This window comes from Apiospora kogelbergensis, assembly GCF_038363985.1.
Source record: "Apiospora kogelbergensis strain CBS 113332 chromosome Unknown utg000001l_segment0_segment0, whole genome shotgun sequence".
Classification (NCBI taxonomy): Eukaryota; Fungi; Ascomycota; class Sordariomycetes; order Amphisphaeriales; family Apiosporaceae; genus Apiospora; species Apiospora kogelbergensis.
The window spans coordinates 8,676,359-8,703,144 of NW_027117418.1; the positions used below are offsets into that span (position 1 = coordinate 8,676,359).

The window sequence follows — 26,786 nt, forward strand, 5'->3', positions numbered from 1 at the left end:
TATTCTGAATGGGGTTGGAAGGAGGTATTTGCAGGATATTGGAGAGAATTGTTTGAAGTTGTAGGATGCTTTGAGGTGTTGTGATGGTAATATTTCGATACTGAGGATATTTACTGATGGCTTGACACCCTTATATACCTTTGAAGCTCTTAGCATGCTTCAAGTGCTCAGAGGCTTAGATTTCGAGATTTGTAATATTGGTCCTAGGCATGTCAGGGCGATGTTGTCATGTCGGTATGAAAGGATCCCAATAGGATCCGTATTGGTTTGCAGAAATTCGAACACCTCATCCTGATCGACATACATGGACCAAATCTTAGAATAGTAAAAATGGGCATACTCCTTGGCGAGTGAATTTTCTGAAATACGGCGGCACAGGTTGCCGATCCGAGTCGATATGCGCCGCGGAGCAACTCATCGGTGCAATCTGATCTTCCGCATGTCAAGCCGGCAGCACGGTCGACTGGTCCATGAACAATACGAGGCTGTGCTCACATGATAGCTAGATTAAAAAGGTGGCTTCAGTACCTGGTTGATCAGTGGCAGAAACTAAATTAAGTAACAATATATGGTGGCTATAAGTCGATGTTACGAAGGATGACCAACACACACTCTAATGGGGTGGCTGGGGGGCAATTTGTACTACCAAATTCCCACTCTTCTTCATCGTCGTCATCAATCGGCGCTCCTTACCACAACCCAAGCGGCATCCTTCATTTAACACAAACACAGATTTTTCGCTCTCCTACTACTTGTAGTTGAGTATGATACTAAACGTACCAAGTTGGCTGGAAAGGAACCTGTGTTGTTATCGTCACAGCGAACACTTCAATTCACGGGCATGGCTCAACCAATCACAAGGTATGTATTTGGAATAGGCACCCACCGTATTCGAAAACCGGCACAGTATCATGCTGATCAACGTCATGTGTACGAACACAGCCCGTATTTCGAGGGAAACATCTTAACCCTCAGGATCCAACGTCCCGGCAGCAAGCAAAATGCGCTCCCACCACAGCTAGCCAGTTCAGGCATTGGAGACAAGCTGCAGGCCAAGATCGTGAGCGTGATGGAGCCGTCGACCATGTCCGTGGTCGTCGAGGTGGAACTACTGCCGGATCCAAGCCAGGGAGAGCAAACGGCCCCCTCAAGGATGGTCTTGAAAGCATACGACCGTCAGCTCGCCCCCGAACTACGTGATTTCAAAGGAAAGTCCGGTCTGGCGACCCGCGAAACCGAGGAAGAGTACAAAGCCTTCCTACGCCGCCCGGGCGCCATGTCGCAGTTCCTGGCCGCCTACGACGACCACGGCGCGTGGGCGTACGCCGCCGAGGACTGGGACACGCCGCGGCGCGAGGCCTACTTCCACGCGGCCTCGGCCCGGTCGCACGGGGTCGAGCTCCAGGTCTACGACCGCCTCGTCGCTCTGCAGGGCGTACACGTCCCCACGCTGTTTGCCGATGTCCGGCTAGGTCCACAGCAGCAGCAGCAAGAAGAAGAAGAGGAGGGGAAAGGCGGCCTGTTGGCGGAGTACACCGAGATACGCGCCATCCTCATCGAGTACATCCCCGGCTTCTCCCTGAACGACCTGGTTACCGAGACGCCCAAGTCGGACTGGGCGGGCATCTGCGACCAGGCCATCGGCGCGGTGCAGAAGATCATCGACCACGACTTCGTCAACTACGACTTCGCGCCCCGAAACGCGCTCGTTGTTCGTCGTGGAGGCAGTGGTCACGGCGGCGACGTCGGCGAGGAGGAGGCGGATGGCTCTGCTGCCCCGTCCCCCTATTCGTACCAGGTGTTCTACATAGACTTCGGCCAGTGCGCGTTCCGCGACGCGTCCGTCACCGACGAGGAGTGGCGCGAGACGAAGCGCCAGCGGGACGAAGAGGGGGCCATCGGCTGCCTGCTCGCCCACCGCGTCGAGTTTCCGAACGGGAAGCCCAAGGGGAAAAAGGCGAAGAAATGCAGGGCGCCGCTGCCCCTGGCTTGGACGTACACGCCTTCTGATCGGTTCCAGGGGGAGTACATTGAGCTGTATGACACGGTAGAGAGCGAGGAAGCGACAAAAGATTGAGCTTAAGTGTCTTCTCATTGTAGGTCAGAAATGAGGAGGTGCATGATACCATCATTGAAGGGGAAAGTCGTCTTATTGAAGTCTTCCTAAGGTCTTATTATCACAAAGGGTTTATAACATAACCTATTGCATCAACATACTCTTATTAAATTGCCCATGCTGTAGTTATCGATACATCAACTCGACCTCCACCATCTCACCATTACTATTATGTCCAGTATCAAAAGCGGTCGGACTCCCCATATACCCGCCCGTTGTCTCCCGCCCACTGACACTCATACTGCTGCTCCTCCCACTGGCAACACTTCCCGCACCCCCCTTCCGCCTCGCCCCCCTCCGCTTCCGAAACAGCCTGGCCAGATTCTTCCGCGCGCCCAGGATCTGCCCCTCGCCGGGGAACTTCTCGATGTGCTCGAGCGGCCGGTTGGGCAGCTTGAGCAGCTCGCGGAACGTAGCCCGGCCCTTGCCGCCTCGCCGGCTGCCGCGACTTTCTCGGCCCTCCGTCGCCACACCGCCGCTGCTTATGCCGTCATCCGATCGGTTATCGTTATACTCGTCATCCACATCATCATCATCATCGTCGCCGCTTTCACCTCCGCTGCTGTCATGGCCATGCGACCTGGCGATACGATGATGGTACGCATCAGATCGATGGCCGTGGCCGCGCGGGAACTGCACCTCGGGGATCCAGACCCAGGTGACGAACGCGCCCAGCAGCATGGCGGGGCAGAAGCCGAGCAGCAGCCCCGCGAACTTGGCCCGGTTCCACTGCGGGTTCCACACCGCATTGTCGTCGACGGTGTTAGCACCATCACTGGCGTTGCCCCCTGCGGGTGCGGTGGGATGCTCGGCAAAGACGACGAGCTTCAGCAGGAGCTGGGCGGAGATGGCCCCCAGCTTGCCGGCCGCGGCCGCGACGCCGTAAAAGGCGGCGCGGTACTGGGTGCCGAACAGCTCGGCCGGGACGATGAAGGTCATGGTGTTGGGGCCCAGGTTGAACAGGACCTGGGCCAGCACGTACAGGGTGACGGTGAGGGCGTGCTTGTCCGTCTCGAACGTCACGAAGAAGGTGCCGCCGTTGATGGCGAAGAGGCCCGCGAGCGCCACGAACGTCCAGGCCATCCACGTCACGCGCGGCAGGTAGTCGACGGCGAAGAGGATGACGAGGCTGCCGAGCAGCGTGCCCGACGAGATGGTCTCGATGTTGCGGATGCTGTCCTGCTTCAGCATTTTGTAGATGGAGATGTTGGGCTGCGAGGGATCCGACTTCCAGGTCGACGTGTTGGTGGTGGAGCACGCCCCGTAGCCAAACGGCGGCGCGGGGTTGGTCAGGCTCGCGTTTGGCGGCGACGAGAGCCATATCGTCGAGATGGTCTTGGGGCTATCGAGCCCGAGGCCATAATAGGCTACATCCAGCAGGAACCATGCGATCATGACGCCCAGCAGTGCCCGCCAGCGATCCTTCTCCCGGAGGTAGTCCCTGGCCCCGCCAAGATACGTGGTGGCCGACCCAAACCAGCCCCGCCGCACTCTTCTCATACCCTGCGCGGGATTTGTTGGCAACGTCTCCGTATTCGCGGGACCTTCTTGTTCGTTCAACAGAATGGATACTTGTGGTGCGTAAATCCGGCCGGCAGCCTCGGTGGCTGCCACGATTTGGCCCCGCTTCGCAAGGTATAGGGGCGTCTCCGGGATCAGCCGCCGAAGGAATAACGACACCAAGGCGGGCACAGCCGCGATTCCGATGATAATCCTCCAAGCGGTGTCGATGATTTGTGCTGTTCGCATGTCGTTTCCGTCGGGGTCGATGTCCATCTGCCTGCTAACGCCCACGAGGATCGCCAAGCCGAACCCGTTCGCGGCGACCTGCCCGACCGACTGCATCAAGAACACGGCAGCCATCATTTTTGCTCTGGACTTGGTAGATGACCATTCTGCCGCGATCACTGCAGATAGCGGATACTAGGTTTTGGTTAGTTTGTGGCTTTTTATGCGACTTGACATGTAGTCTTGTTGTGGCACACTCACTTCGGCGCCCAATCCAAATCCGAGCAGGCACCGCCAAAACCCAATCCAACCGTAAATATTCATCGTGCCAGCATAACCTGTCGAAGCGGTCGTCATGCCGATGGTGGCAATGACCACTATGCATAACTCAATGCCGTACACGCTCTTGCGGCCATAGACGTCCGCCAAGACCCCGAACACGACCATGCCCACCGTGGTACCGGCCAAAGTCGCCATATTGATGACCAAAGCCGTGTTCGAGTTGCAATTTGGGTAAACATAGCTGAGCGCCGGGTTGATGACGTTGGTGGCGAAGATGCTGTAGGAGGTGGTGAAGAAGCCCGAGGCGGCGACCCACCAAACCTTCCACTTGAAGCCGTCGAGGCCGGGACGATCAATCACGGACCTCACCGCGCCTTCGGGGTCCAGTGGATCCTGCAGATCTCTGTTAGCTCCAGTCCCTCCTGTGAATGACTTGCAGCATGGGGTTGCAGTAGTCGCAATCCTCCTGGGGGCTTCGATGGATGAATGGAACAATGCTTACATAATTGATGACTTCTTCGATATGTCGTATGTCGTGGTCGAGGCTGGAGAAGTAGTTGCCCATCTCGCTCTCGAGTGGAAATGGCTGTCTGAAGGTGCGTAGTTGGTTCACACCACCAAGCCGATGTGGCAAAGATTGTGATTCTGAGGTGTCGTCAAAAGGGACCAACAATGAAACATGCGGTGGAAGTCCGCATGGTGATCTGCGTCATATAAGCTCCCAACAATTGCCCCCCAAGGCGGCCTTCCATGTCGCGCATTGCGGCTGTGACCCTTGACCGACGCCCCGTTCAGCGGTGCTTGGTCGTCTTCAGCTCGAGCTTGGCTAAAGTAGGGGCTCGGTCGTGGAATCAGGATTGTGTGACCTCGTGTTCCGGGGCCGAGTACTAGGCTGACACTTCTGCCTGCCATCTCTTCTGGGGCAACTCGGAACGATTCCGGGCGGTTGGACTATCGATTTGGTTGATAAGGTGGTGTCCCCAGACGTCCGGGGTCGCTGGCCGTTGCAGAGGAAACGTGCCCGAGCCGAGACCCGCTATTGGCCAGACGCGCCCCAACCTGGACTTCACCCGAAATAGCCCACAGTCATGATAGCGAGCCGCAGGCCACACATTCCTTGAGAGGTCATAAATGACCATCTGATAGCAGAGCCCCGATGGCCTGGCACGAGGGGTGGGGAGGCAGGCTGGGATGGGCCCCTCGGGCGCTTGCCCGTTCCTTTTTATGGCAAGGTAGGGTTGTCGCAGTCGCGCGTGGAGTTGACCCAGAATCTTAGAACGCTCCCTCCACCCTTTTTGCATGGAAATCGACGGCATGGACCCAAGCAACATCATTAGCATCATTGAGCTGTCGGCATCGGCGGTGAAGTTGGGATCCAAAGTGTATGAGGAATTCTTTGGGCACGACCGAAGCATCGACAAACTACAACGTCTCAACGTGCGCTTGCAAGGGCTCAATGAGATTTTGCAGAAATTCGCCAAGTCGGCGATCCCGCTTCTGAACGCGCAATACCTTGGAACCAACGCAACTTTGAGGGAATGCAAGGACTTTCTCAGACAATTCGAAGCGACTCTTTCGTCCAGACAGGGATTCAAGTCAGTCACACAGCGGACTTTCTTTCCCTTCAGCGAGAGTCGATTGGCCACCTTCGACAAGAGGATAGATAACCACTATCAAGAGCTGAGTACTTACATCAACTTACAACTCCTGCAAGTGACTTTGTGAATCTGGACTTCAAAACCGCGTCTTGGCTAACATCCGTCGCAGAGAAAGACATGTAAGCCCTGGGGCAATCCACAGGTCAAATCCAGTACAGATCGACAATCGAGATCGGCTAGTAGCATCCCCGGAATGGATGTCCACGGGGCGAGGGGCCGGCGGCGCCCCGAGCGAGTTTATGAGCAACAGCTTGCCAACTTCGCGTGCGCCGATACCAGACATTCCGTCGCGCTCACGATCCGCCGCTTCAAGTGTCGATCAGCTTGTGGCACCACTTCTAGAGGACGCACGGCCTGCGAGCCCACGGTCGCCCCGTGTGGACAACGACAGCACATCACCATTCTTGTCGCCTCCGCTGCACGCGGCCAACGGCTCGGCCAGCTATCCTCCGTCGATTGCAGAAGGTGCTGAGGATGATCAGCTCGGGGGAGGCCAGTCCCGCGTTGGTGACCAGCCGTTGGGATCACGGCCATCACCCATGACGGATGACCTCACGGTGGTGCAGAACGGGGTCCAAGGACGACCGGTAAAACTGTACGTGCCCCAAAGCTGTTGGAACTGATAAGCATACTGATGATATACAGTATACTGGGGCTAATAGGTCGGTTTGATCTGATGTCCGATTGCTACTCCGTCCAGGAAACCGGCCAGTTCAGAATCGTTGAGTGGGTTACGACCAGAATGCGACTGCGACACTTTAGTAAGTAATTCCTGTCGAGCATCCCTGGATCTGCTGACCCCATTGTGTACAAGTCCCGCGTAACGAGACGCGCATCCCATACACGAAGCCAAACGACAAGACGCTGGAAGTCTCGTTTCTGCCTTGGAGTACGCGGCACACCGTCGAGATCAACGACAGCGGCGGCACACGCACGTTGCAAGAGACGCCGCGGTACTATTTCAAACACAAGCCGGACCGCGAGACCTTTCAGCGCAAGGTGCGAAACCGACAGTTTCTGGAAATGGTGCAGGCGCTGGTGGTGCATTCGCGCGAGGAGAAGTACATCGCCAAAGACGTGCACCTCAAGATCTGGCGGACCAACGCGACCGACGACTCGCCGATCCTGTCCTTCGCCCATCACGAAAGGGACCAGAGCAGCCACCACGTCGAGTACAAGATTCGCTGGTTCAAGAGGTCGCCGGAGTTCAAGGGGGACACCAGGCTGATCTTGCGCGTCTACTCGCCTGAGAGCGATCTCGACTATGGCCCCGCCAGCATTGAGGAGGCCCCGACGAGAAGACCATCATTCGGCGACAGGATCATGAGGAGAAACTCGGGGCGCTCGCCTTCACCTTCGGTCAGCGGCCGGACGACAGCCGTGCTTTACGAGCAGAAAGGCGAGGTCCCTCCGGCCAACGTTCAGCGTCTGGGCCACCTTGACATCGAGTTCCAAACGTCCATGTGTGAGCAATATATTGACCCTCTTCTTCTTTCTGGCCTCCGGTGACTAACGCGACGATGCAGTGCGCGACAAGTTCGTCAAGGTGTGCTACGACGTGCACCAGCCCGGCTCCGTCTTGGCTCGAAGGAGCACCGCGGGGGTTTCTGACGGGCTGCCGAGCCCTCAGGCACTGTCGCGACCGCCCAGCTGGACGCACCTGCCGCAGTCGGGGTCAATGAGTCCCACGTCGCGGAGGAATTCTCACAACGAGCAGTATCGTATGTTGTCGCAGTATCACCTACCTGGGCCTCCCGCAATCCAGCATGCAGAGGGGACACGATTGATATTACCCAGTGATGCCAGCCAAGAGCCAGTGCAACTGTGCGAGCTACCCTAGCTATCCGAACAAGTCAAGACAGGACGGGGAAAGCAGTGTAATGATAAGTCACAGGATACAATGATAATGAATGGTCTTAGTAATATGGAATTGGCTGTTTTCCATTCCCTATAATATGAGAGGAAATAAACCTTGAAATTTGTTTGAGCTGTCCAAGTAGCGACCCCGCGCGTTCACCTGCAAAAGCAGGGGTAGAAGGAAGCTATCGATGCTGCACTCGATATTTGTTTTCAGGCAGCTGTAATAGTCCAGATCTGGGAGCTGGTGGCGGCCTGAACCTCCCACACATGTGCTCAATCTGCAAAATATGGCGTGCGTGAGTTCCTTTGATTGGGGCAATAAAAGTCCTCGACCACCAATTCCCATGTTCTCCAACTGCAGTCAGCAGACGACGTCTATTGATTGGGCAAGTCACGGTAAGACGCCGCACTTCATTCGGCGGAATGGCGGGCAACATCCGCCCCCGTGGATTTACATGGTCGAAACCTGAAGTTTCGTTCGTTCATTCCTTCCGTTCTCTGCAACAACCCGCCCGACTTGATGGAGGCCAGAAGCCTCGCTGCTTGATACAATGTTCTCCGGCTGTCTTGCGGGCGTAGCTGCTCTTGTTCGAGGTCTTTTCGCTGCTCGACGACTTCGTATACCTTCCGACCCGAGTCCTTTCGTGCCCGATGCGACGACGGGCATACCTTACAAGCCGCTCAACCCAAAGAAGTCCGAAATCCGTCTCCTCACCCTCCTCCCGGCCTCATCCAACATTGGCGACCGCGTCTGCTGTTCCCTGAAGGTGGCGTCTCTGAACAAGAAGCCAAAGTACGAGGCCCTCTCCTACGTTTGGGGAGATCGAAACCAAACGTCGACCATCATTGTTGATGGGGCCCCTTTCGAGGCCACGATCAATCTGGAAGCTGCGCTTCGCCACCTTCAACGTCCTGACGCAGAACGAGTACTCTGGGTTGATGCGGTATGCATAAATCAACAGGATCGCTTGGAGAGAAATGTGCAGGTCCCCATGATGTCTCGAATATACAAGGGGGCAAGTTTGGTTGTTATCTGGCTGGGCCAAGGCGATCCGAACATCGAGCAGTTTTTCTTCCTCGTCAACGCCTCCACTATCCCGCATTTGTCTCTCGGCGCATGGATAGATCAATTCTCCGGACGTGATATAGTCCCCAAATCAGCAAGTGGGAATGTGATGAGCAATGTCAGAGCTATGAGAGGAATCAACAACCTGTGGTCGTTGCCTTACTGGAACCGCATGTGGACGTTCCAGGAATTGTATTTTGCAAGAGACGACCCTCTATGCGTCTATGGAGAACTTACGCTACAACTGGAAACAATCCTGGAAGGGAACTTACGTATCGATGAAGGGTTCAAGATAATCAACGAGTTCCACGGATGGTCTTTGGACGCTTTGGATGCTTTGCAAGGGGATATTCAAGTTCTGCAAGGAAAGATCGACGCTTTGAACGTGAATATGCAAGTTTCGGAAGAGGATGCCCAAGCTTTGAAGAGGGACATTGAAGCTCTGGGAGATGGCATTCAATCCGAGGAGCTAACCGATGGACCTGAGACTTTCGACCTTGAACAATTGGCGCGGACTGTTGCATCAATAACTGCAGCACGGAATCATTCCTACAAAAGGGACCTTTCGCTTGCGAGATTTCTTACGATGACTGCCAGACGCGAGTGTCTTGAACCTCAAGACAAAATATATGCTCTGTACGGTTGCGCCCCTAGAGCCCAAGAGATATACCCGGTCGATTATTACAAATCAATGGCACAAGTCTGCCTGGAAACCATAAGCTATATCGTCAACGTGGAAAGGGACCCCTCTTTATACATACATTTTGGCGCACTTCCGTCGAGGCCGCGTGAGATTTCCTATCCGTCCTGGGCTCTAGATTTCCAGAATGCTCACCCATTTAATGTCTTCTGGGCCAAGAGATATCTAGCAACGCCTTTATGCGACATGCATGAAAGGTGGCAGTGGACAGTATCGACGGATCTTACCACGCTGCACATGCGAGCGAGAAACTTTGGGTCTTGCCAGGTTTTCTTGCGACTTGCGACCGAACCCATCGAAATTATCCGACAGATCTTGGCCCTGTCTAGGTCGACTGAGGAGTTGCGTACGAGCCTTGCACCAAAATACGACGGAATAAGGAATACAGAAACCCTCTATCAGCGAATATTCCGCGTTGTTGCAGCTTACTTCGGAATTGGCGATCTACCAAGTACAGAGATAGAGGACGCATTTAATGAGATAGCCCAAGCTTCGGGATCAGAGAGCGATGTTGTCTACTCCAAATGTGCCAGGGGGTACTACAAGACGTCGCAAGACTTGCTGGGGAAGTATTCTTCATGACGGAGCGCGGCTGTTTCGGTCTCGGATTCAGTGGCATTCAAGATGATGATATGGTTACACTTCCGCCCGCAGCTCTGATGCCCATCATACTTAGGAAGGAGGCAAACCGGATTGGCGAAACAGGGAGGCAGTATTACCGAATGGTTGGAATTGCGTTTGTGGATGGCGTTTGCACAGATGAGGCGGACGACTTTCAACCAGGAAAGTTCACAGACCCTGATCTAATCAGGAGGTTGAGCAGATGGAACCAGAGCTCTTCGTTATACATTGATCAACAACAGAGGACTGATTCCGGGTACCTTTGGGTTTTGAAGGGTGTGTTTTAACAACTGGAATAGGTAGAGAGGATGGGCGCCTAGGTATTCATCACCACATTTGGAATAAGCTTCAATGCCCATTTCCTCGCCAGCATACACCAGATACCCCGCCACTAAAACCCCACCAAGCCTCCCTGGGCGAGCACCAGAGTACCGGCTACTTACAAGACAGGGCAAGAGCGTAGTTTATATATCGATTCGGGTGATACGCCAGTGTCAAACACCACCGTAAATGTGTACAGAGACAGCTGTTCGCAGATTCCTCTCTGTGAGAACCGGGATTATGATCGCTACTATTGAAGTTGGATGGAACCATTTCCATCAACCCCCACCACAATGCCTGCCCGCGGTGCAAAACCGCAATCGCATCTATTGACAGCGCCGATGCCCGCTATACTAGTAATAAATTCAGGGCTGATACGCTATGGGCTAGGCACAGTGCAATGCCTAAATCGCCAAAGTTGACAAGGACATAGCTGCTGGAAGCTACCCCGCAGTCCCGAACTTACGATGGCCCCTTTGTTTTTGTCAATGCTTTCGTATGTCAGCGAACCCTGTGAATCTTCCTTCTACCTGGGTACTTGCAGCTAAATGAAAGCAACGGAAACAACAGGTGCTGGGTGCTCCCATCACATGGCTGATGCCGCATGTTCACACCCCACTACCTCCGACGAGCAGTTTGGGCAACATGGACATATACAGCAACACAAACGACTATCACAGTCATCGCAACAGGCATGCACAATCAGACCAGGACGCGCAGCAGTGAAGGAGAAAGTGACATATATTAAAGGCCACTACGTATTGTTCAGACGACCAGAAAGCCCACCAGGACAGCCGTGTACATCCCCTGTGGGATGCAATAACAGCCCACTGGTCCGAAAAGCCCTCTCGCCATTCCAACATTCTCCCCCAGAAAAAAAAGTTTTTTTTCGTCGTTTTTTCTCATTGTTAGGTAGACCATGCAAGAGGACACCGCAGCGCGCTGAGACGGTTGCTGTTGTTGTCACCCTCGAGTCCAGATTGCCAAGTCCGTCGCCGAAATAGTGCGGACAGATGATTTCCCCACGCCAGTTAGAACTCACTCCGCCGAGTCTGAGTCTGAGGTGAGATCTCCAAGAATGTATGACCAACATACTCTAAAAGGTATCGGGGACACCCAGGCAGCCAAGGGCAGCCATCCCCTCTTCGTCTTTTCCATGCCGAAATCCACCTATATACCACATCGGAACGATATGATATGGATCGAGGTATTCAATGTCCCCCCCTCCTCGTGCTGCGGTCGCATCATGCCCATAGGCAAGGAATGACCACGTTCCAAGCATAGATGAGTGCCAACCCGCCCAGTTGCGCAATCGTTGTCATCCGAGGCGTCATTAACCTATTCGTATCAACCACACTTGCCATGCCTTGCCAACGAAAAGCAAAGCAGGCGTCCGTTGAAAAAGGACCAACCCTGCCCTTGAGACCGAGTTCGCCTTGTTTTCGCCGCGCGAGACACCCGCCATTCTTCCTGAAAATTGCCAAAACGCCGTAACGCCACTTTTGATTATCATCCTGCCCTACCGACCGTGCTTGGGCCTCCAGTCCTCAGATGCATCTCGAGAAATATTCCGTGTGATCAAACCGAGAAAAACAGAGAACCAATGCAGACGGCACAATGGGTATGATACAAATCAACAAGCCAAATGAGAAGGGAAGTATGTACAGTGTAGATGAGTAAAGAGAAAGAAAGTCTTGGCCACAGACTTGGGCAAAGTCGTAGTGGGTGTGGCCTATTATGATGTTGGAGTCGAAGACAATTAGGCAGCTTGTTGGGGCTGCTGGCCCCTTCCTCTGCCGTAGTTGTTGTATCCACCACCACCGCCGCCGCCGCCACGGCCCTGGTAGCCACCCCGTCCGCGGCCTCCGCCACGGTGGTTGTTGTTACCGCGATATTGGCGGGGTTGGCCATCGGGTTGCTGCTGCTGCTGCTGTTGCTGCTGCTGTTGGCCTCGGAAGTCGGACGGTCCTTGCGGCTGGCTGCGGCCCTGGGAGCCACCAGGTCCGGTGGGTTGACGCTGGGGTTGGTCTTGAGAGTTCCTCTGGGGAGCACCGGCAGACTGTTGCTGCCTCGGGGGCGGCAGGGTGTTGGCCGGGCGAGGAATGTTCTCGGGGTTATCGTAAACGTAGAGGGCCTTGTCGATGGTGGCGGGGATGGGCTGGATCTCGGTACCCAAATCGCGTTCGATGTTGTAGAGGTTGAAGCGGTCCTCCCAGTTGATCAGGTTGATAGCAAGACCAAGGTGACCGTAACGGCCCGATCGACCAATACGATGGAGGTAGGTTTCGGCGTTCTTGGGGAAATCGAAGTTGATGACCACGTTGACGGCTTGAATATCAATACCACGGGTCAGAAGATCCGAGCACACGAGGTTTCGGCAAACGCCGTTGCGGAAGTCGTGGAAGACTCGGTTTCGCGCATGCTGTGCCATCTTAGCATGACTGTAGAAACAAGAGTATCCGAGCTCGGTAATCTTCTTGGCCAGCAGCTCGACACGGTTGGTCGAGTTGCAGAAGATGATGGACTGGTTGATCTGAAGTTTGGAGAAGAGGGTGTTCAAGCAGTGAACCTTCTGCTTCTCTTCGACAAAGGCATAGTATTGGGTAATTCCACGGAGGGTGAGTTCGTCCATCAGGTTGATTTCGTAGGGGTTGGACATGTTCTTGTCGGAGAAGTCCTTGACCGACAGAGGGAAGGTAGCCGAGAACAGCATGACCTGGCGGTCCTTGGGGTGGAATTGCAGCAGCTGCTCGATGACGGGGGTGAATTCTTGGGACAGAAGCTTGTCAGCCTCGTCCATGATAAACATGGGGCATTCGCTCAGGTCGGCAACATTCTTTCCAGCCAAATCCAGAATACGTCCGGGAGTTCCCACTACTATGTGGACGGGATCCTGCAGACGAATAATATCATCTCGTAGACCAGTTCCTCCAGTGGTGACCATGACATTGATGCCTAAGTGCTTCCCGAGGGTTTTGCAGACTTGCGAGGTTTGCATGGCGAGTTCGCGAGTCGGCACGAGGATGAGACATTGGATCTTGTTGACTTTGGGGTTGATGCGTTGCAAAGTGGGCACGACAAAGGCGGCGGTCTTGCCGGTACCGTTCTTTGCTCGGGCGAGGATATCACGGCCGGTAAGGGCCACGGGTATCGATTCTTCTTGGATAGGGGAGGGTTTCTCGTAGCCGGCTTCGAAAATGCCCATCAACAGGTCGCGCTTTAAAGCAAAGTCTTCCCATTCCAGACCTTTCGTGTTCGTCACATCCTGATCAGATGGGCAGGTTGTTTGTTAGAGAAAGTCCCGAATATGCACGTGCAAAAAATGAAAGGGAAACCGGATCCCCATAGCGAGCACCTACCTCTGTTTGCTGTCTACCATCCCGGGCAGGGAGGTTCAAAGTCTTCTTCCACTCTTCTGATGAGCCATTGTTATCTGCCAGGGTTGAGGCCCGCATCTGGTCTGCTAATGCGTCCGTCATGGCGAATGTGGTTTGTGTGTCGGGGACGAAGAGTAGGCTTCACGAATTGAGCGGTCAAGGCTGGCCTTCCGTCCGATATGTGGATAGGAACGGCCGTCGGGGCGAAAAGTGATGTTTTGTTCGTGGACTGGTCGAGTTCAATGAACTCACGAGTGCCAGTATTGGAAATCGATTCGAGTGACTGCCTCAATAGGTAGATGTTGAAGGGGCGCCGTGGAGAAGACGGCGCGGGACCAAATTTGCGGCTTTCGCGAGGCTGGAGGCGAGATGGCGGGGTTTAATGTCGGAATACGATTGGATGAACTCTTGTCCAGTGGACTATACAGGTGGGAAGAGGCGACAAAGACAGGTCTCGTTGACGATGAGGACTTTTGCAGATGTTCGGCTTCAAGATGGCGAAGCGGAAAGACAGGTGGAAGAGGGGTGGGGAGTCAGATGGTGGAAATTGGAAAAAGTTGTCCGGCAGAGGCACAAGCTTCAAAGATGCTGGCAAATGGCGCTCGGATGGGCACAAAGTTGCGTGAGAAAGAGGCGGACGGTTGGGAGCTCGAGTGTTGCTCTCCAAAACCAGGATGGATCTCGTGGATGTAGTGTGATTGCTATGGTGTTGGTGTACCGTGGAGGTGGTTTGGAGGAATGTTTGGTGTGGAGGGTGATTTTGTGTGAGGGATGGCAAGTCGTAGATAGTGTGCAGTGCGCGTGCACTGACGGAGTAGGTGCAGAGCAGTTGGGTTTTTGGAGGCTTTTGGTGGAGAGAAAGCGGCAGGTCCAAGGCTGATTGGACGCTCACCCTGGATGCTCACCTGGCTAGCTGGGCTCCCTTCAATGCTTGCTTGCTGGAGAAATAGAGAAATCAAACAAGGGCAGCATTTTGGTCAAGTGGGAAGCAGCCAATCAATTCCATCGTCCACCCCATTGTCGAATCTCAGATCTCAGACCAGCAGTACCTTCAAATCTACACTTTTGCTTTACCAGGTATAAAGGTCGACACCCGACCGAGTGGTTGCTTTGAATACTGCTTTGAGCACATGCGCTCACGCACGCATTCAATCCTCTCCGCCGCCTCCATCTTCAGCACCTTCTGTATCCTGAGCCTGAGCCTGGGCCTGGGCCTGGGTGAGCATGGGCCACTCCAAAACCCCTCCATATGTTTGAGCGCCGCGGGGATGCCCTGCTTCTGGGCCAATGCATGCCTGCGCCTGCTGGGGGTTTGGCTAGCGACTGACGGGCTCGCAACAACCCTCCAACCTAATGAATGACTAAATGACCACACCTACGACATAGATCCCGTCCGAGATCCCGTCCATACAACCCCGACTCGCCTTTTGATCAACGTCTTGATCCGGTGTCAACCTCTTTTCTCTCCTCCCCATAGCAATGAATTCTCTACTGGGTAGTAGTATCATCAATCAATCTATTAATTCTCAGTCAAAATGCTCTTGAAAAAGTCCCCCCATTATCCTCTGTTCCTCTTCCAACCTCCCGACCTTCATATGGCCCAGCATATCAACGACGTCATCATGTAACTCGCTGCGCCCTGTCCAACCAGAATCCCGAAAACTACCTTCGTGCCGACAGCAAAGATGCACCCTATCATCGTCACGTACGCGCCGCCGAGGGTATGCCACCGTCTCCGACAAGTTCCCCAAGCGGCCCGAGACGTCCGTGAGCCACCATGACTGGCCTTCCGGCCCACACCCCACCCCTTACCAAATCTTCGACCAGAAGCGGGATGCGCCCTACAGCAAAGCCCGGTTCTACACACTGGTCAAGATCTACCACCCCGACCGCCACATTCAGACCGGCGCGACCGAATCCTCCTCGTTGACGCACGCTGTCCGGCTCGATCGGTATCGCCTCGTCGTCGCCGCCAACCATATCCTCTCCGACCCGGCCCGGAAACGGGCCTACGACCTATACGGTGCCGGCTGGGGGTCGAAGCTCTCCATGGATAATAGCGCATATCGCCATGCCGAAAAGTCCTGGCGCAACGAGCCCGGCAATCCGAGCATGAATGCGACCTGGGAAGACTGGGAGCGGTGGTACGGAGAGCGGGACGGGGAGAAGACGAAGCAGCGCACCATCTTCATGAGCAACGAGATGTTCGTCGTCGTCATGTGCGCCTTCATAGTCGCGGGTAGCATGGGTCAGGCTAAGCGGGCTAACAAAAACAGCATTGATCTGGTCGAGATGCACGACCAGAAACACGAGGCCATCAGTGATGACATACGACGCAGGCAGACGGAGCAGTATGGCCTGAGCCGGCACGAGCGAGTGGAAAGCTTCCTTAGGCAGCGGGACGGGTGGAAAATCCCTGTGCATCCAGCGCCGCGCGAGACCAACGAGAAGTAGAGGGCGGTGGCGCATATGGCCATCGCCTTCTGAACGGGCGATACATCGTATTACTCTTGGGTCAACATCCACCGCGCCTATCTGAAACAAACACCATATTGAAATTTCTAGCCACAATGAAGCTGAGACGATACAGTCCCCAGTACAACACTTTTGAACAGTCCAAATGTAGGGATTAGCACTTGTCACATGGTTGTCATCTGGATTTTAGCTGCCTTGTCCTTGCGGCTTCTACACAAGTGATATTAGCATGATGCCTGTCGATTGCATCTGATTAAGCCGAGAGACATACGGATAAGTATCTATCTAGTTATACATATTCTGGTATATATCCCTGTATTTTGAGAACAGTCAATGACAATGGTTATGGATGGGTACCCACAGGTTTTAATAATGGAAGTTCAAACAAGCATAACTCACCTCGTCTTACTCACGTGACAACACTGACAAGCACAGTCGCCCATAGCCAATTCAAAGGCACCACCCTGCACCCTGCTTCAAGATGTGGCCCTTTGCTGCTTCTGTCAGATCACAAACAGATGTCAATTGTGCATATCTGATCCAGGTAGGCAATTTGCGAGACTGTAGTAGAGTTTGATCGTTCCCGGCAACAGCTCCGAGCGCGCCCCACTCCTCCGCCGTTCCGGCTCGCAAGAAACCCATGGCACTGCGGCACTTGCTCGCCCAGACTTGGACCTCACGTGTTGCGCTGAGTACTGTCAGATCTGATTAGATATGGTGAAGGCATTGGGACACGTCATGACAACCCAAACAGAATATCGAATTGAGCCTACGGTCACCGACATGACCTATTGCCTCTTGGTTTCTGGCTGGATAATCTCGAAATGTCCATCTGTTTTCCTACAGAGACGCGATGGCAGGCCTCCGAACTCCGGTAGTCCAATTACTACTACCGGCCGGGCTGACGCAGACCATGGCGGTGCAAGGCAGATTCCGTGTTTGATTGGAATTTCTATTGAGCGATAGCGAACTATATGCCTTTCGAAGCATGACTGCCGCCGTCGCAGAAGGCATCCCCATTGCTAAACGACGTGCGCGACGGCTGCGCTAAACGAGATCTCGGGTTCGTTTAGGAAGAAAGAGAAAGTCAAGCTTTTTAGCGCACCCACCGCTGCGGGGCGCCATGTCATCCCCCTGTAAAAACACGTCCCCAAATTTCCCAATCGCCTGGAAATAGGCGGTATTAGGGGTGGCTATGCAATCCTGATCAATCACCATTCTCTCCAGCCCTACATGGGGGTGCGCCGCCACATCGTTCATTGCCAGCAACCGTCGTCGCTAGCTTGGAAACGGAGGAGCAGGTGAGATAAGCACTAACGACTACTCTCTAACCCCATTGCGTCGGGCGTCGGGTCGGTCGCGTTCGCTCTCGTCGCAGATTTGCAGAGATCCAAGTGAGGCGCAATGCCTGCCCAACCCTCAACCCTGGTGCAACCCCCGCGGGCCCTCTTCCTTCGGCACCGGGGCCTGCACCAATGGAAAGACGGCAGGTCTTTGCTCGCACACGTTTCCGGTGATCGTCGCTCAGCTCCCAGGCTTGGCGCTAAGATCTGATTGCTTCGCTAAGCTTTCTTTGGGGCGTCAAAGCCTCCCCTCCTAGTCTTCTAGTCGCAACTCAAGTGGCCAGGAACCTACAGGAGCTACTGCGTAATTCCTTGACTCGCGGCCACTGCGCCGCAGATCGTCGTCAAATCGAGTAAAAGGTGCCCTGGACTACCTGTGCCGCATAGTTCAAACTTCACCATGGGGATACGCCGTACCGGCAGTGGTCGGTATAAGTAATAGGCACGACTCCCACTTCCTCGGGGATGACCAAGACCAAGAATCTCACGCACATTCGGCGACTACCTTCGACAAGCTTCAAAGCTCTCAACAACTTACACAATGGACTCTACCCACTTACACCAACTGGTCGGTCGCCTGTTCGACAAGGACAAGGAGGAAAAGCCCGAACCGTACAACTACACGGCCTCCAACGGCCAGCTCTGCCCGATGCCGCGGCCCCTACTCGTGACGGATATGGCCCCGGTGGTCGGCAACATCACATTCCACCAGCTGAACGTCTACATCACGGCCGGGTGCGCCGCCTTCACGACGCTCAGCATCCTGGTGCTGATGGCGCGGCACGCCACGCACCTGAGCCGGCCCAACGAGCAGCTCAACATCCTGCGCATCTGCGGCTACCTGCCCCTCTTCTCCGTCGGCCTGTTCCTCGAGGCCGCCTTCCCCGACGCCTACCCCTACCTCACCCCCTGGCTCGACGTCTTCCAGGCCATCGCGCTGGCCAACTTCTTCCTGCTCATGTGCCAGTTCGTCTCGCCGTCGGACGCGCACCGCGACGCCTTCTTCGCCGTCTTCGAGGTCCCCGCCAAGAAGCTCTTCAAGGGCCGCGGCAGCAGCGAGGGGAAGAACAAGAAGACTGGCCTCGAGTGGTACCGCGGCCTCTGGTGGTCCATCTTCCAGTACCCCGTCGTCCAGATCCTCGTGTCCATCTTCACCAGCATCACCGAGGCCGCCACCGTCTACTGCCTCCCCAGCAGCAGCCCCCACTTCGCGCACCTCTGGATGGACATCGCGCACAACGTCAGCCTGGCCGTGGCCGTCATCGCCGCGCTGCGCATCTACAGCGCCCTGAAGAAGCAGCTGGCGCACCACCGGCCCCTGGCCAAGCTGCTGGCCTTCAAGCTGGTCGTGGGCGTGACGGGGCTGATCCAGCTGGTGTACTGGATCCTGCGGTCGTCGGTGGTGCAGAAGAAGTTCGTGCTCGAGCCGACCGACACGCTGTCGTGGGCCGACGAGTTCGTCGGCATCCCCGTGCTGATCCTCGCGCTGGTCTGCGTGCCCTTCTCCGTCTTCTTCCACCACGCCTACAGCGTCAGCCCCTACTACCTCGACCGCGCCTCCCAGAACAAGCCCCTGGCCTACTCGGCCGCCTACGACATGGAGGCCGCCGAGGGACCCCACGCCGCCGTCAACCCCGTCGGCTCCCGCTACCAGGGCGGGCCCCTCGGCGTCTGGGCCTGGGCCGGCATCTTCAACCCCTCCGAGTTCATCGCGGGGCTCCGCTTCGGAATGCAGATGCGCAGCAACTCGCGCCGCCGACAGGACATGGCCTACGAAGAGAACGCACCCCTCGCCACGCTGCCGGCTTACCGCTCCGCCCAGAACAGCCCGCAGCCGCCTCATGCTTACGTCCGATAATCCGATGCACAGATGCCTTCTACAATTGGAATGTGTCAGGGGTAGAGATTAAAGGGTGGCTCGAACATGACGTCGGTTGTGTTGGTAGATGGTTTTTGGTGACAGGAGTCTTCTGGCGTCGGTTAGAGGCAAGCAAGCGTTGATTCCATTGCTTATAATAGCCTGTTTGAACTTGTATATAGAAAGCGTTTTGCGAGACCAAGTTGTTTAGAAATTTGCTATGATACCATTATACCACTATCTTTGTTATACGTGATCATCCTATATGCACGTCGGTGAACTAATCGGGGTGTAGTGGCACGACTTCGTACAACTTCCCAATCACACCGATACTGTTCACATTGGCATGACACGATTTGAGTTCCACACCTTGAAGTATATGGCCTTCGCGGAACGAGTCAAACTTGGACTTGCGCTTTTGTGCGTTGTTGGGCAGAGTGTCATAATGCTCTAGGCTGTCGAGTTTGCGGCCATAGGCTCTCGGTAGTGTTGCCGCGTTCTCGGGATTGCTGGTGTGACGGCGAAACAACAGTCAAACTTCGTTGGTTCAGCATTTTGAATTGCCTAGCCGTGGAATTTTCGGTCCCCGATGGCTTTCTGCGGGTTATTGACCGCTCGAACGTAGCTAAATAATATCTCGATCTCTTCGCTGGTCATGCAGACAGGCATCTCAATATTATATCCGAAGATATACCCCATTGTGGCCAAACGTAGACCGAATGCTTCCCTCGCTCTTCAGCACCGCCAGGCACACGACCCGGCAGAATTGAAAGGGCCGAGCTATACATTTTCTTGAGCTACCCATGATACTCCAGCCCTCGTCAGGTAATTCCATCAAATGTAACGAAGACATGGGTATCCAGTGGAATTCTACGCCGCCAGTAGGCCAATGCTGATCGAGATTTCAATCCTGGCGAGCCACACTAATGATCTCCTTTTTGTGGCTCACTGGAAGTCGAAGCGGATAGCAAAAGGCGTTCGTAAATAGCCCAGTTCTAGTTCTTGGCTTCTTGTGCAGCAACAGCCTGTTCAACGGCCTCTGCAAAGCAGCAGCCGAATCGAACGATGCAATATCCGCAACAGCTGTGGCTTGACGTCACGACCAACAACGCAAAGCCGCTTTTGAAGTCGGCTAAATTTGCGGGCTGAGGGGAAGGCATGCACGAGGCGAGGGAATCCAAAGAAAGCCATCTCCAACGGCCTCTTTGGGCCGTACCTTGACCGATTCCTATTGGAGCCTTGGCTGCAACCTTGCAAACAGGCCGTCTTGGCAGAGAACGGGTGCCACTGCCGGGCTCTGGGGAACCCCTGACGGCGTTCTAGCCAGGCGAGCCGTGTTGGACCTGGGCCGTCTGTTCGAGAACAGCCTGTCAGATCTACCGTGCCATTTCTTCACCTTCCCCGCACAGGTTGGCATCCATCATCTGGGATCCTGACCGGATCGGCGGACCCGAGCATGTACCCCTGTCGACCATTTCCTCTTCCTCTGCATTGCCGACAACCCGTCTCCTGTGTCGCTTGACTTGTTCTTTCATTTGCCAGTGTTTACATGCCATATGCCCTCAATAAGTACCGAGATACCTTGAGAAAGTGACACAACAACGTTCACTCGTGGATATATTTGGAAGTGAACTCCAGCCCGGCAATATGTAGCTTGCTTGGTCCAAGGATATGATAGGCACGGAGCTATTTCTATGTGTCAAGGTTCGAACTGCCTATGTAGAATCAATGGCAATAGGCATCTCGGACGGCAGAGATGCTGCTCTGGAGAGGGGGACGGGCTTGGGCCGACGGAATGATTGGCGAATTGCTGGGCCACGGCGGCCACAACGAACGCATTTTGCTATTAACCGAATATTACGAACCAAAGCATTCTTTCTGTCGGATGTGGCCCCATTTGTTCGTATGCGTGTCGCTGCTCTCTACAACGCCAGAACATGGACGTCCACTATCCCCGTGCATGTGGTGTATACGAATTGTGCAGATTGACGCTTGAGCTTTGACGTGTCACAATATGCAGTGCAATTTGCTGTCGTGCGACGGCCAACCTCGTAGTCGGACGGACGACAAATCCAAATGGGCCTTGGGGAGGAGAGTAATATCTTAGTTCTGGGTGCGGCCCGATATCCGAGCCGCCGCGTGCGATCTCGAGTCGACTCTGTGCAGTAGCAAGACTGCCACCGTCTAGGCTCACATATCTGCCGGCTAGGTGCAGATTCAACGGTCGAATCACAACATAACAACCATACATCACAACATAGTAGGTTAATCAAGTCAGCCATGACTTGTCACCTGACAGCGCAGTCCCAACCGCCACAGCCGAATCACACGCAACCAGATCTAAGATACTATAATCTCAACAACATGAAAAAATGCACATCTCCTGCGGTTCAAGGTTGGCCTGGGAGTGGAACAGGCATCTCGAACTAATGGGGCTGCACAAACCTATGCATGCACCTTGAAAAAGCTAACACTGCTACGCGGCAAGGCTTGCCGTTCTCAGTTGTAGGTAAAGACCGATCCAAATATATGTCCGTGAGGTGGTAATATATTAGAGTTGCCTGGAATCGTCATGATGGATGTTGATAGGGCGGCATGGCTGGCGGCAGAATTGATATGCTACCCTAGGCTGAGCTCAGGCGCTGGGGAACAACTTGCATCTGAGACTACTATAACATGCATGCGCTTGATAGTAAATGTCGATCTTTTTCCTTTGTGGTGTAACGTACAAGGTTGTCACGGTTGCTGGCCGCTGGATAGGGATTATAAAAACAAGAATTATAAGTTGATCCGGCTTAATATCGTCGATCACATACCGATTCGACGATTTCCAGGGCGACGGTGGGCTTCTAGCCGAGAGATGTTGCTAATATAGGATATTTGGTTTGGCTGGATTTCTTGGACCTCGTTCCTTATACGAATGCAGAGCTGAAGACTATCGTGGCGGCTAAGACTCGCAACTGAGGGGTTACCATCAATGCGTGAGCGGATCATGTGTTGAATGGGGATGCAGACTGATATGAGAAGGTGAGCATGGCTATAAAAAGACCTTCAAGGTCCCACAGTCTAGTCCATCTTCTCATCATCATCAGCACGAGTCCCCAGAGTTTAGGAATCCGGACAACGTTCACTTTGTGATTTGAAAAGCTCCATTCATTGCATACCCCCAAGCAACTCCCAGTCATCACCATGCAGTTCACCGCTATCATCCTTGCCCTGGCCGCTACGGCCTTTGCCAACCCTATTTCCCGCCGAAACGGAGGTGGCGGTGGCGGCGGTGACCATGGAGAGTGCCCCGGTGGCGACCCCCCTACCGGCATCTACGACGCTTGCCGCGACGTTCTTCTCTACAGTGTCCCGCAGTGCTGCGCCACCGATGTCGGCGGAGTTGCTGGGCTGAACTGTGCCAACGGTATGCATTTATAAGAGGCTCAAAACAATATGAAAGAAGCTAGCCCACTGACATGCCTTTGCTCCACACAGTTGCCGAGTTCCCCAAGAGCCCCGAGAAGTTCCAGGAGATCTGTGCCGCCGGTGGCCAGCAGGCCAAGTGCTGCACCCTCCCCGTCGTAAGTTACGGTTTCTTGCCCGAATTAACTCCCAATGGAGATGATGAAGATGATACTGACTCCTTTACGCTACCAGCTCGGACAAGCTCTCATCTGCAACACTCCCGTTGGCGTGACTGCTTAAATGATGGGATCGAACAGCTTCAGCAACACCTCGAGCTGAAAATATTGCTCGAGGGGACATACGCACACGCACGTGAGGGATGCAATGGGAAGGAAATGGGAACATTCTTAACGATGGGGGAATAACATACACACTGCTGTTCACCACCATCATTACGTATCATCATATCTCGTTCGTTTCATTGAGTAGCTATAACAAATGCATATTGCGTCTTTTTGTTTTCAATTTCGCGAGTGTACCATTTTGCTATGTTTCAGCATCTTGGTGTGACTTGAAGCATGGACATAACACTTGAACATATTACACAGTAACTAGGCGTGTATGCTATATAGGTATGAAACGCAATCTGTAAACATAATAACAATATGCGCCGATCAAACCATCTAAGACTATTGACGCTTCTTCAGAGAAAACTCCTCGACGAAGACCGATGCGTATAAGCGAACGATGATATCCTCGTTGTGTTTGAGGCTAGGGCCATCGCCACTGTTTGCATCGGCACTCCTCAGCATATTACGGATGAGCTGATGGAAGTTTTCCTTCAATTCCGATCTCCCAAAAGACTTTCTCATAGAGCCCCATACCTTCTTCACCCAAACCCGCTTTCTCTGAGGGGACGGCTCATCTCCTTGTTCCCATGTCATCTCCGATGGCTGTTGCAAGCTGACGCTAGGGAGTGATTGTGACCCCTGTGAACCTGCATACAAGCATTGCCGGCTTGGCTCCGGTCCGCTACTCGCATCGCTTCCTCCTACACACTCATTGACCAAAGGCAATGTCAGATTACTTCTGTCAACGAATGCAGCGGAATCGTTGGCACTCTGCAAATCCCCTTCTGTGACTGGTATTACAACGTCCGGCACGTCAGATTGCCAGCCACACATCACACTGGATGGCGAGATGTCGCAGAGTCGATTCAAGATCTGCTGGCCCTTGGCACTGATCCTCATTTCGCCATCGCCAACGTCGGCCTCGTTTCCGACCGTACCATTGCTAGCGACGGGCTCGTAGAACCCGGCTGCCAATAAGTCCGTCCACAGAGCAATTTGCTTCTCGGCAATTTTCGGGTCGCAGCGGAACCACTCGCGGTGGTGCGTCCCCTTGGTCGCGCACCTAGGCGAGCCGCACGCCACCTCCTGGACAACATTGTTCTCCTTGAGCTGCCCGTGCACGATGCGCTCTACGCGGTACGCGCCGAGAAAGGTCTCGGGGCTCTCCCAGACCGGAGTGGTGTTGACGGCATAACAGTTGCCTGGCTGCGCGTGGCGTTGCGCGCTTCCGCCCGCGGCCGCAGACCACCCGATCTTGATGATATCTCGGTGCTGATTGTGCGTCCAGATATAGACTCTGCCGCGCATGCTGTCCCTTGCCGTCCAGTGGTGGTAGATTGCGTGCATCAAGGGGAGCTTGCCAATCGTCTGGGTCAGGCGTTTGTAGTTCGGGGTGTTCATGGTCTTCGCGTCTGGATAGGGCACTGGATTGACGGCATTGTCATCTAATTCCTCATCTGTGCTGTCTGAACATCGATATTGTCAATTCAAGAACAAAAGCGTTGATACGAAGGGACAAGCGATGCGAATTGAATGAAGAAAGGGGCCATCGGGAAATGCGCGATAACTCACCCGAGTTCTCAATCTTGGAGGGCAGATTAATGGGCTGAACCAGCTCTTCAGATAACATACGAGATGTTGGGCACGGGGTCTCCGGGCGACTCCCGGGTTCGATTTCCAGGACCCGGTCAATGCGACTTAAAGGCGTCGCATCGGGCGTTGTGAGCACAGTATCGGCGTCGCTTGTACTGCTAAAGCCAACATCGGACTCTTGACTGGGATGAATGGATAAGCTCGACAGATCTTCCGCGATGTCGAGTTCTTGAGTGTCTGAAGTAACAGGCTCAACTTTGCTGGAGTCCCCGTCGACATCATTATCAAGACGTTCCCTGCTCTCACCCTGTTGGCCTTCTTCTTTCATGTGGCTTATCAGTTCGTCCAGGCGTGCTATCGACATCTGTACGTGCCGCCAACAGTGTGTCTTCTCTAGAAATTTACGAATCCTTTGAGTGAACTCGGGGTTTTCGTATTGAAACCTTTTTGCTCATTTAGTTCGCAGATCTCGCCATAAATCAAGCGCATACGTGGAGGTTTGTGGGACTTGCGACACTCCCTAAGACCTTTAGGGTCTGAGGTCGTGATACCAGGGCATCGTTCCAAATGCTCGAAAGGGTTGGGCGTGTACTTGTTGCTAGACACTTCAAGCAAGACGCTGAAAACAGGATGGCTTTCAGCGTCAATTGTGACTTCAACGTTGATTGAGACGGGCATCATGACTGGCGCTTTGGCAAATGAGCGATGCCGAACCCAGGAGATCATTTGATGAAAGTAAATGGGAAACCAAAAAGATACTGATAATTATTTCAGAGGGCTGGGTGCAGTCCCTGAGTGCGGTGCTGTTGTTATGTGTGTGTTGCACAGCCCCATGGCCTTGACGAAGGTGGTTGCAGTGCATATGCGATGGACAGGAGGACGAGTAAGGCTCCTTCCTATATTGGACATCGCGAAAGGTGATCATGTAAGACAATGCTACGGGACGCAATTTCCCCTCCCCCGGGTCGGGTAAGGCTACCTACCCCCAGATTCAGTCAGCCGTAGTGGCTGGCTTCCATACTTGGGTTATGTACCGTGTAGCTGATGCCCCCTCCAGATTGTACCTACTGGGACATGAGGTAGTATCAAAGAACAGTAGCGACTAATCAATGGTGCCTTTCGTGCTACTTAACAATTACATTTACTTATTACTGGCAACTCAATTTTGATGTCAAACTTTGATGGGAGAGTCACATTACCGAGAAGAGGACTGTTATTGTTCGTGGAAGGAAATTACTTGTCATTTTGTTGCGAGTCCGGCATGCCAATTCCTTCATTTCGACACCATAACGCAGACAAGACCCAAACCCTTTCAGATCCATCACAAGCCAACTGAAGGCACGCAACGGGGACCAATACTGTGAGCGCTATATGACGACTCTGAAGAGTATGGGCCTTCGCAGTGAAGAACGCAGTAGAGATTACTGCTTTGTAGGACCCTCCTCCTTGTCTTCCTTATCTGTTTGTTCATTTTCTCTGCTTGATGCCTCTTCTTCGTCCTCCTGTTGCTCTTTCTGTTCTTTGTCGGTTGTTCCGGATCGTCAACTTGCAGCAGCGCCAGCAGCACCAGCACCAGCAGCGGCACCTGTAACTGCTCCCGCACCTACGAAGGAGCCCACGACTGCTGCCACGCCATAGCCACCCATGGCCGCGCTCTGCAGTGTGCTGAACACTGCGCCGGCTGTTCCGGCAGACTGCATACCAGCTGCGATCGACCCTACACGTGATAATCTGTTAGCAAAAGTTGAGGCATTGAAGAGTTTAACACATCCTACCAGCAACAGGGCCTATGCTGCTGAACCCCAAAGCCCCTAGGGCAGGGGCCATCAACGCGCCGCTCGTCAGAGCGCCGCCAACAACAGCAGCGGGAATCAGGACAGCCTTTGGATGCTTCTTGGTAACCTCTATGACATTGTGACCCAACTTCATAAAGAATGTCTGAAATGGATTGGCCATTTTGAGGTAGTTGTGTAGAAGAGGTTCGTAGGCGGGATTGTTCTACCGGGACGAGGTTGGTTTGGTTTGGATTGGTTTGTGACGTTTTA

The 26,786-nt window shown here is 54.0% G+C and overlaps 10 protein-coding genes across 10 annotated transcripts; 6 read left to right on the forward strand and 4 right to left on the reverse strand.

The window, feature by feature from the left end:
* Positions 1 to 841: 841 nt before the first annotated feature.
* Positions 842 to 2,077, forward strand: PG998_002823 (uncharacterized protein; the record flags this gene model as incomplete). The annotated part of the gene is made up of 2 exons (XM_066869641.1): positions 842 to 861; positions 943 to 2,077. 2 exons carry the CDS (start codon positions 842 to 844, stop codon positions 2,075 to 2,077), a joined length of 1,155 nt encoding a protein of 384 aa, XP_066738056.1.
* A 165-nt stretch (positions 2,078 to 2,242) lies between these two features.
* On the reverse strand, positions 2,243 to 4,691 carry PG998_002824 (uncharacterized protein; the record flags this gene model as incomplete). Its single annotated transcript, XM_066869642.1, has 3 exons — positions 2,243 to 4,039; positions 4,106 to 4,519; positions 4,629 to 4,691. The coding sequence occupies 3 exons, from the start codon at positions 4,689 to 4,691 to the stop codon at positions 2,243 to 2,245; spliced, it is 2,274 nt and encodes a 757-aa protein (XP_066738057.1).
* Positions 4,692 to 5,440: 749 nt separating this feature from the next.
* Positions 5,441 to 7,293, forward strand: PG998_002825 (uncharacterized protein; the record flags this gene model as incomplete). The annotated part of the gene is made up of 5 exons (XM_066869643.1): positions 5,441 to 5,839; positions 5,894 to 5,903; positions 5,968 to 6,379; positions 6,430 to 6,545; positions 6,599 to 7,293. The coding sequence occupies 5 exons, from the start codon at positions 5,441 to 5,443 to the stop codon at positions 7,291 to 7,293; spliced, it is 1,632 nt and encodes a 543-aa protein (XP_066738058.1).
* A 902-nt stretch (positions 7,294 to 8,195) lies between these two features.
* Positions 8,196 to 9,992, forward strand: PG998_002826 (uncharacterized protein; the record flags this gene model as incomplete). The annotated part of the gene is made up of 1 exon (XM_066869644.1): positions 8,196 to 9,992. One exon carries the CDS (start codon positions 8,196 to 8,198, stop codon positions 9,990 to 9,992), a length of 1,797 nt encoding a protein of 598 aa, XP_066738059.1.
* A 2,119-nt stretch (positions 9,993 to 12,111) lies between these two features.
* PG998_002827 (ATP-dependent RNA helicase DHH1) lies at positions 12,112 to 13,831 on the reverse strand (the record flags this gene model as incomplete). Its single annotated transcript, XM_066869645.1, has 2 exons — positions 12,112 to 13,617; positions 13,712 to 13,831. The coding sequence occupies 2 exons, from the start codon at positions 13,829 to 13,831 to the stop codon at positions 12,112 to 12,114; spliced, it is 1,626 nt and encodes a 541-aa protein (XP_066738060.1).
* Positions 13,832 to 15,264: 1,433 nt separating this feature from the next.
* PG998_002828 (uncharacterized protein) lies at positions 15,265 to 16,183 on the forward strand (the record flags this gene model as incomplete). The annotated part of the gene is made up of 2 exons (XM_066869646.1): positions 15,265 to 15,345; positions 15,410 to 16,183. 2 exons carry the CDS (start codon positions 15,265 to 15,267, stop codon positions 16,181 to 16,183), a joined length of 855 nt encoding a protein of 284 aa, XP_066738061.1.
* A 1,905-nt stretch (positions 16,184 to 18,088) lies between these two features.
* On the forward strand, positions 18,089 to 19,405 carry PG998_002829 (Transmembrane protein; the record flags this gene model as incomplete). The annotated part of the gene is made up of 1 exon (XM_066869647.1): positions 18,089 to 19,405. One exon carries the CDS (start codon positions 18,089 to 18,091, stop codon positions 19,403 to 19,405), a length of 1,317 nt encoding a protein of 438 aa, XP_066738062.1.
* A 3,189-nt stretch (positions 19,406 to 22,594) lies between these two features.
* Positions 22,595 to 23,098, forward strand: PG998_002830 (fungal hydrophobin; the record flags this gene model as incomplete). The annotated part of the gene is made up of 3 exons (XM_066869648.1): positions 22,595 to 22,817; positions 22,889 to 22,974; positions 23,051 to 23,098. 3 exons carry the CDS (start codon positions 22,595 to 22,597, stop codon positions 23,096 to 23,098), a joined length of 357 nt encoding a protein of 118 aa, XP_066738063.1.
* Positions 23,099 to 23,487: 389 nt separating this feature from the next.
* Positions 23,488 to 25,105, reverse strand: PG998_002831 (DNA-binding protein; the record flags this gene model as incomplete). The annotated part of the gene is made up of 2 exons (XM_066869649.1): positions 23,488 to 24,614; positions 24,781 to 25,105. The coding sequence occupies 2 exons, from the start codon at positions 25,103 to 25,105 to the stop codon at positions 23,488 to 23,490; spliced, it is 1,452 nt and encodes a 483-aa protein (XP_066738064.1).
* Positions 25,106 to 26,282: 1,177 nt separating this feature from the next.
* Positions 26,283 to 26,697, reverse strand: PG998_002832 (uncharacterized protein; the record flags this gene model as incomplete). Its single annotated transcript, XM_066869650.1, has 2 exons — positions 26,283 to 26,458; positions 26,517 to 26,697. 2 exons carry the CDS (start codon positions 26,695 to 26,697, stop codon positions 26,283 to 26,285), a joined length of 357 nt encoding a protein of 118 aa, XP_066738065.1.
* Between the last annotated feature and the right edge of the window lie 89 nt (positions 26,698 to 26,786).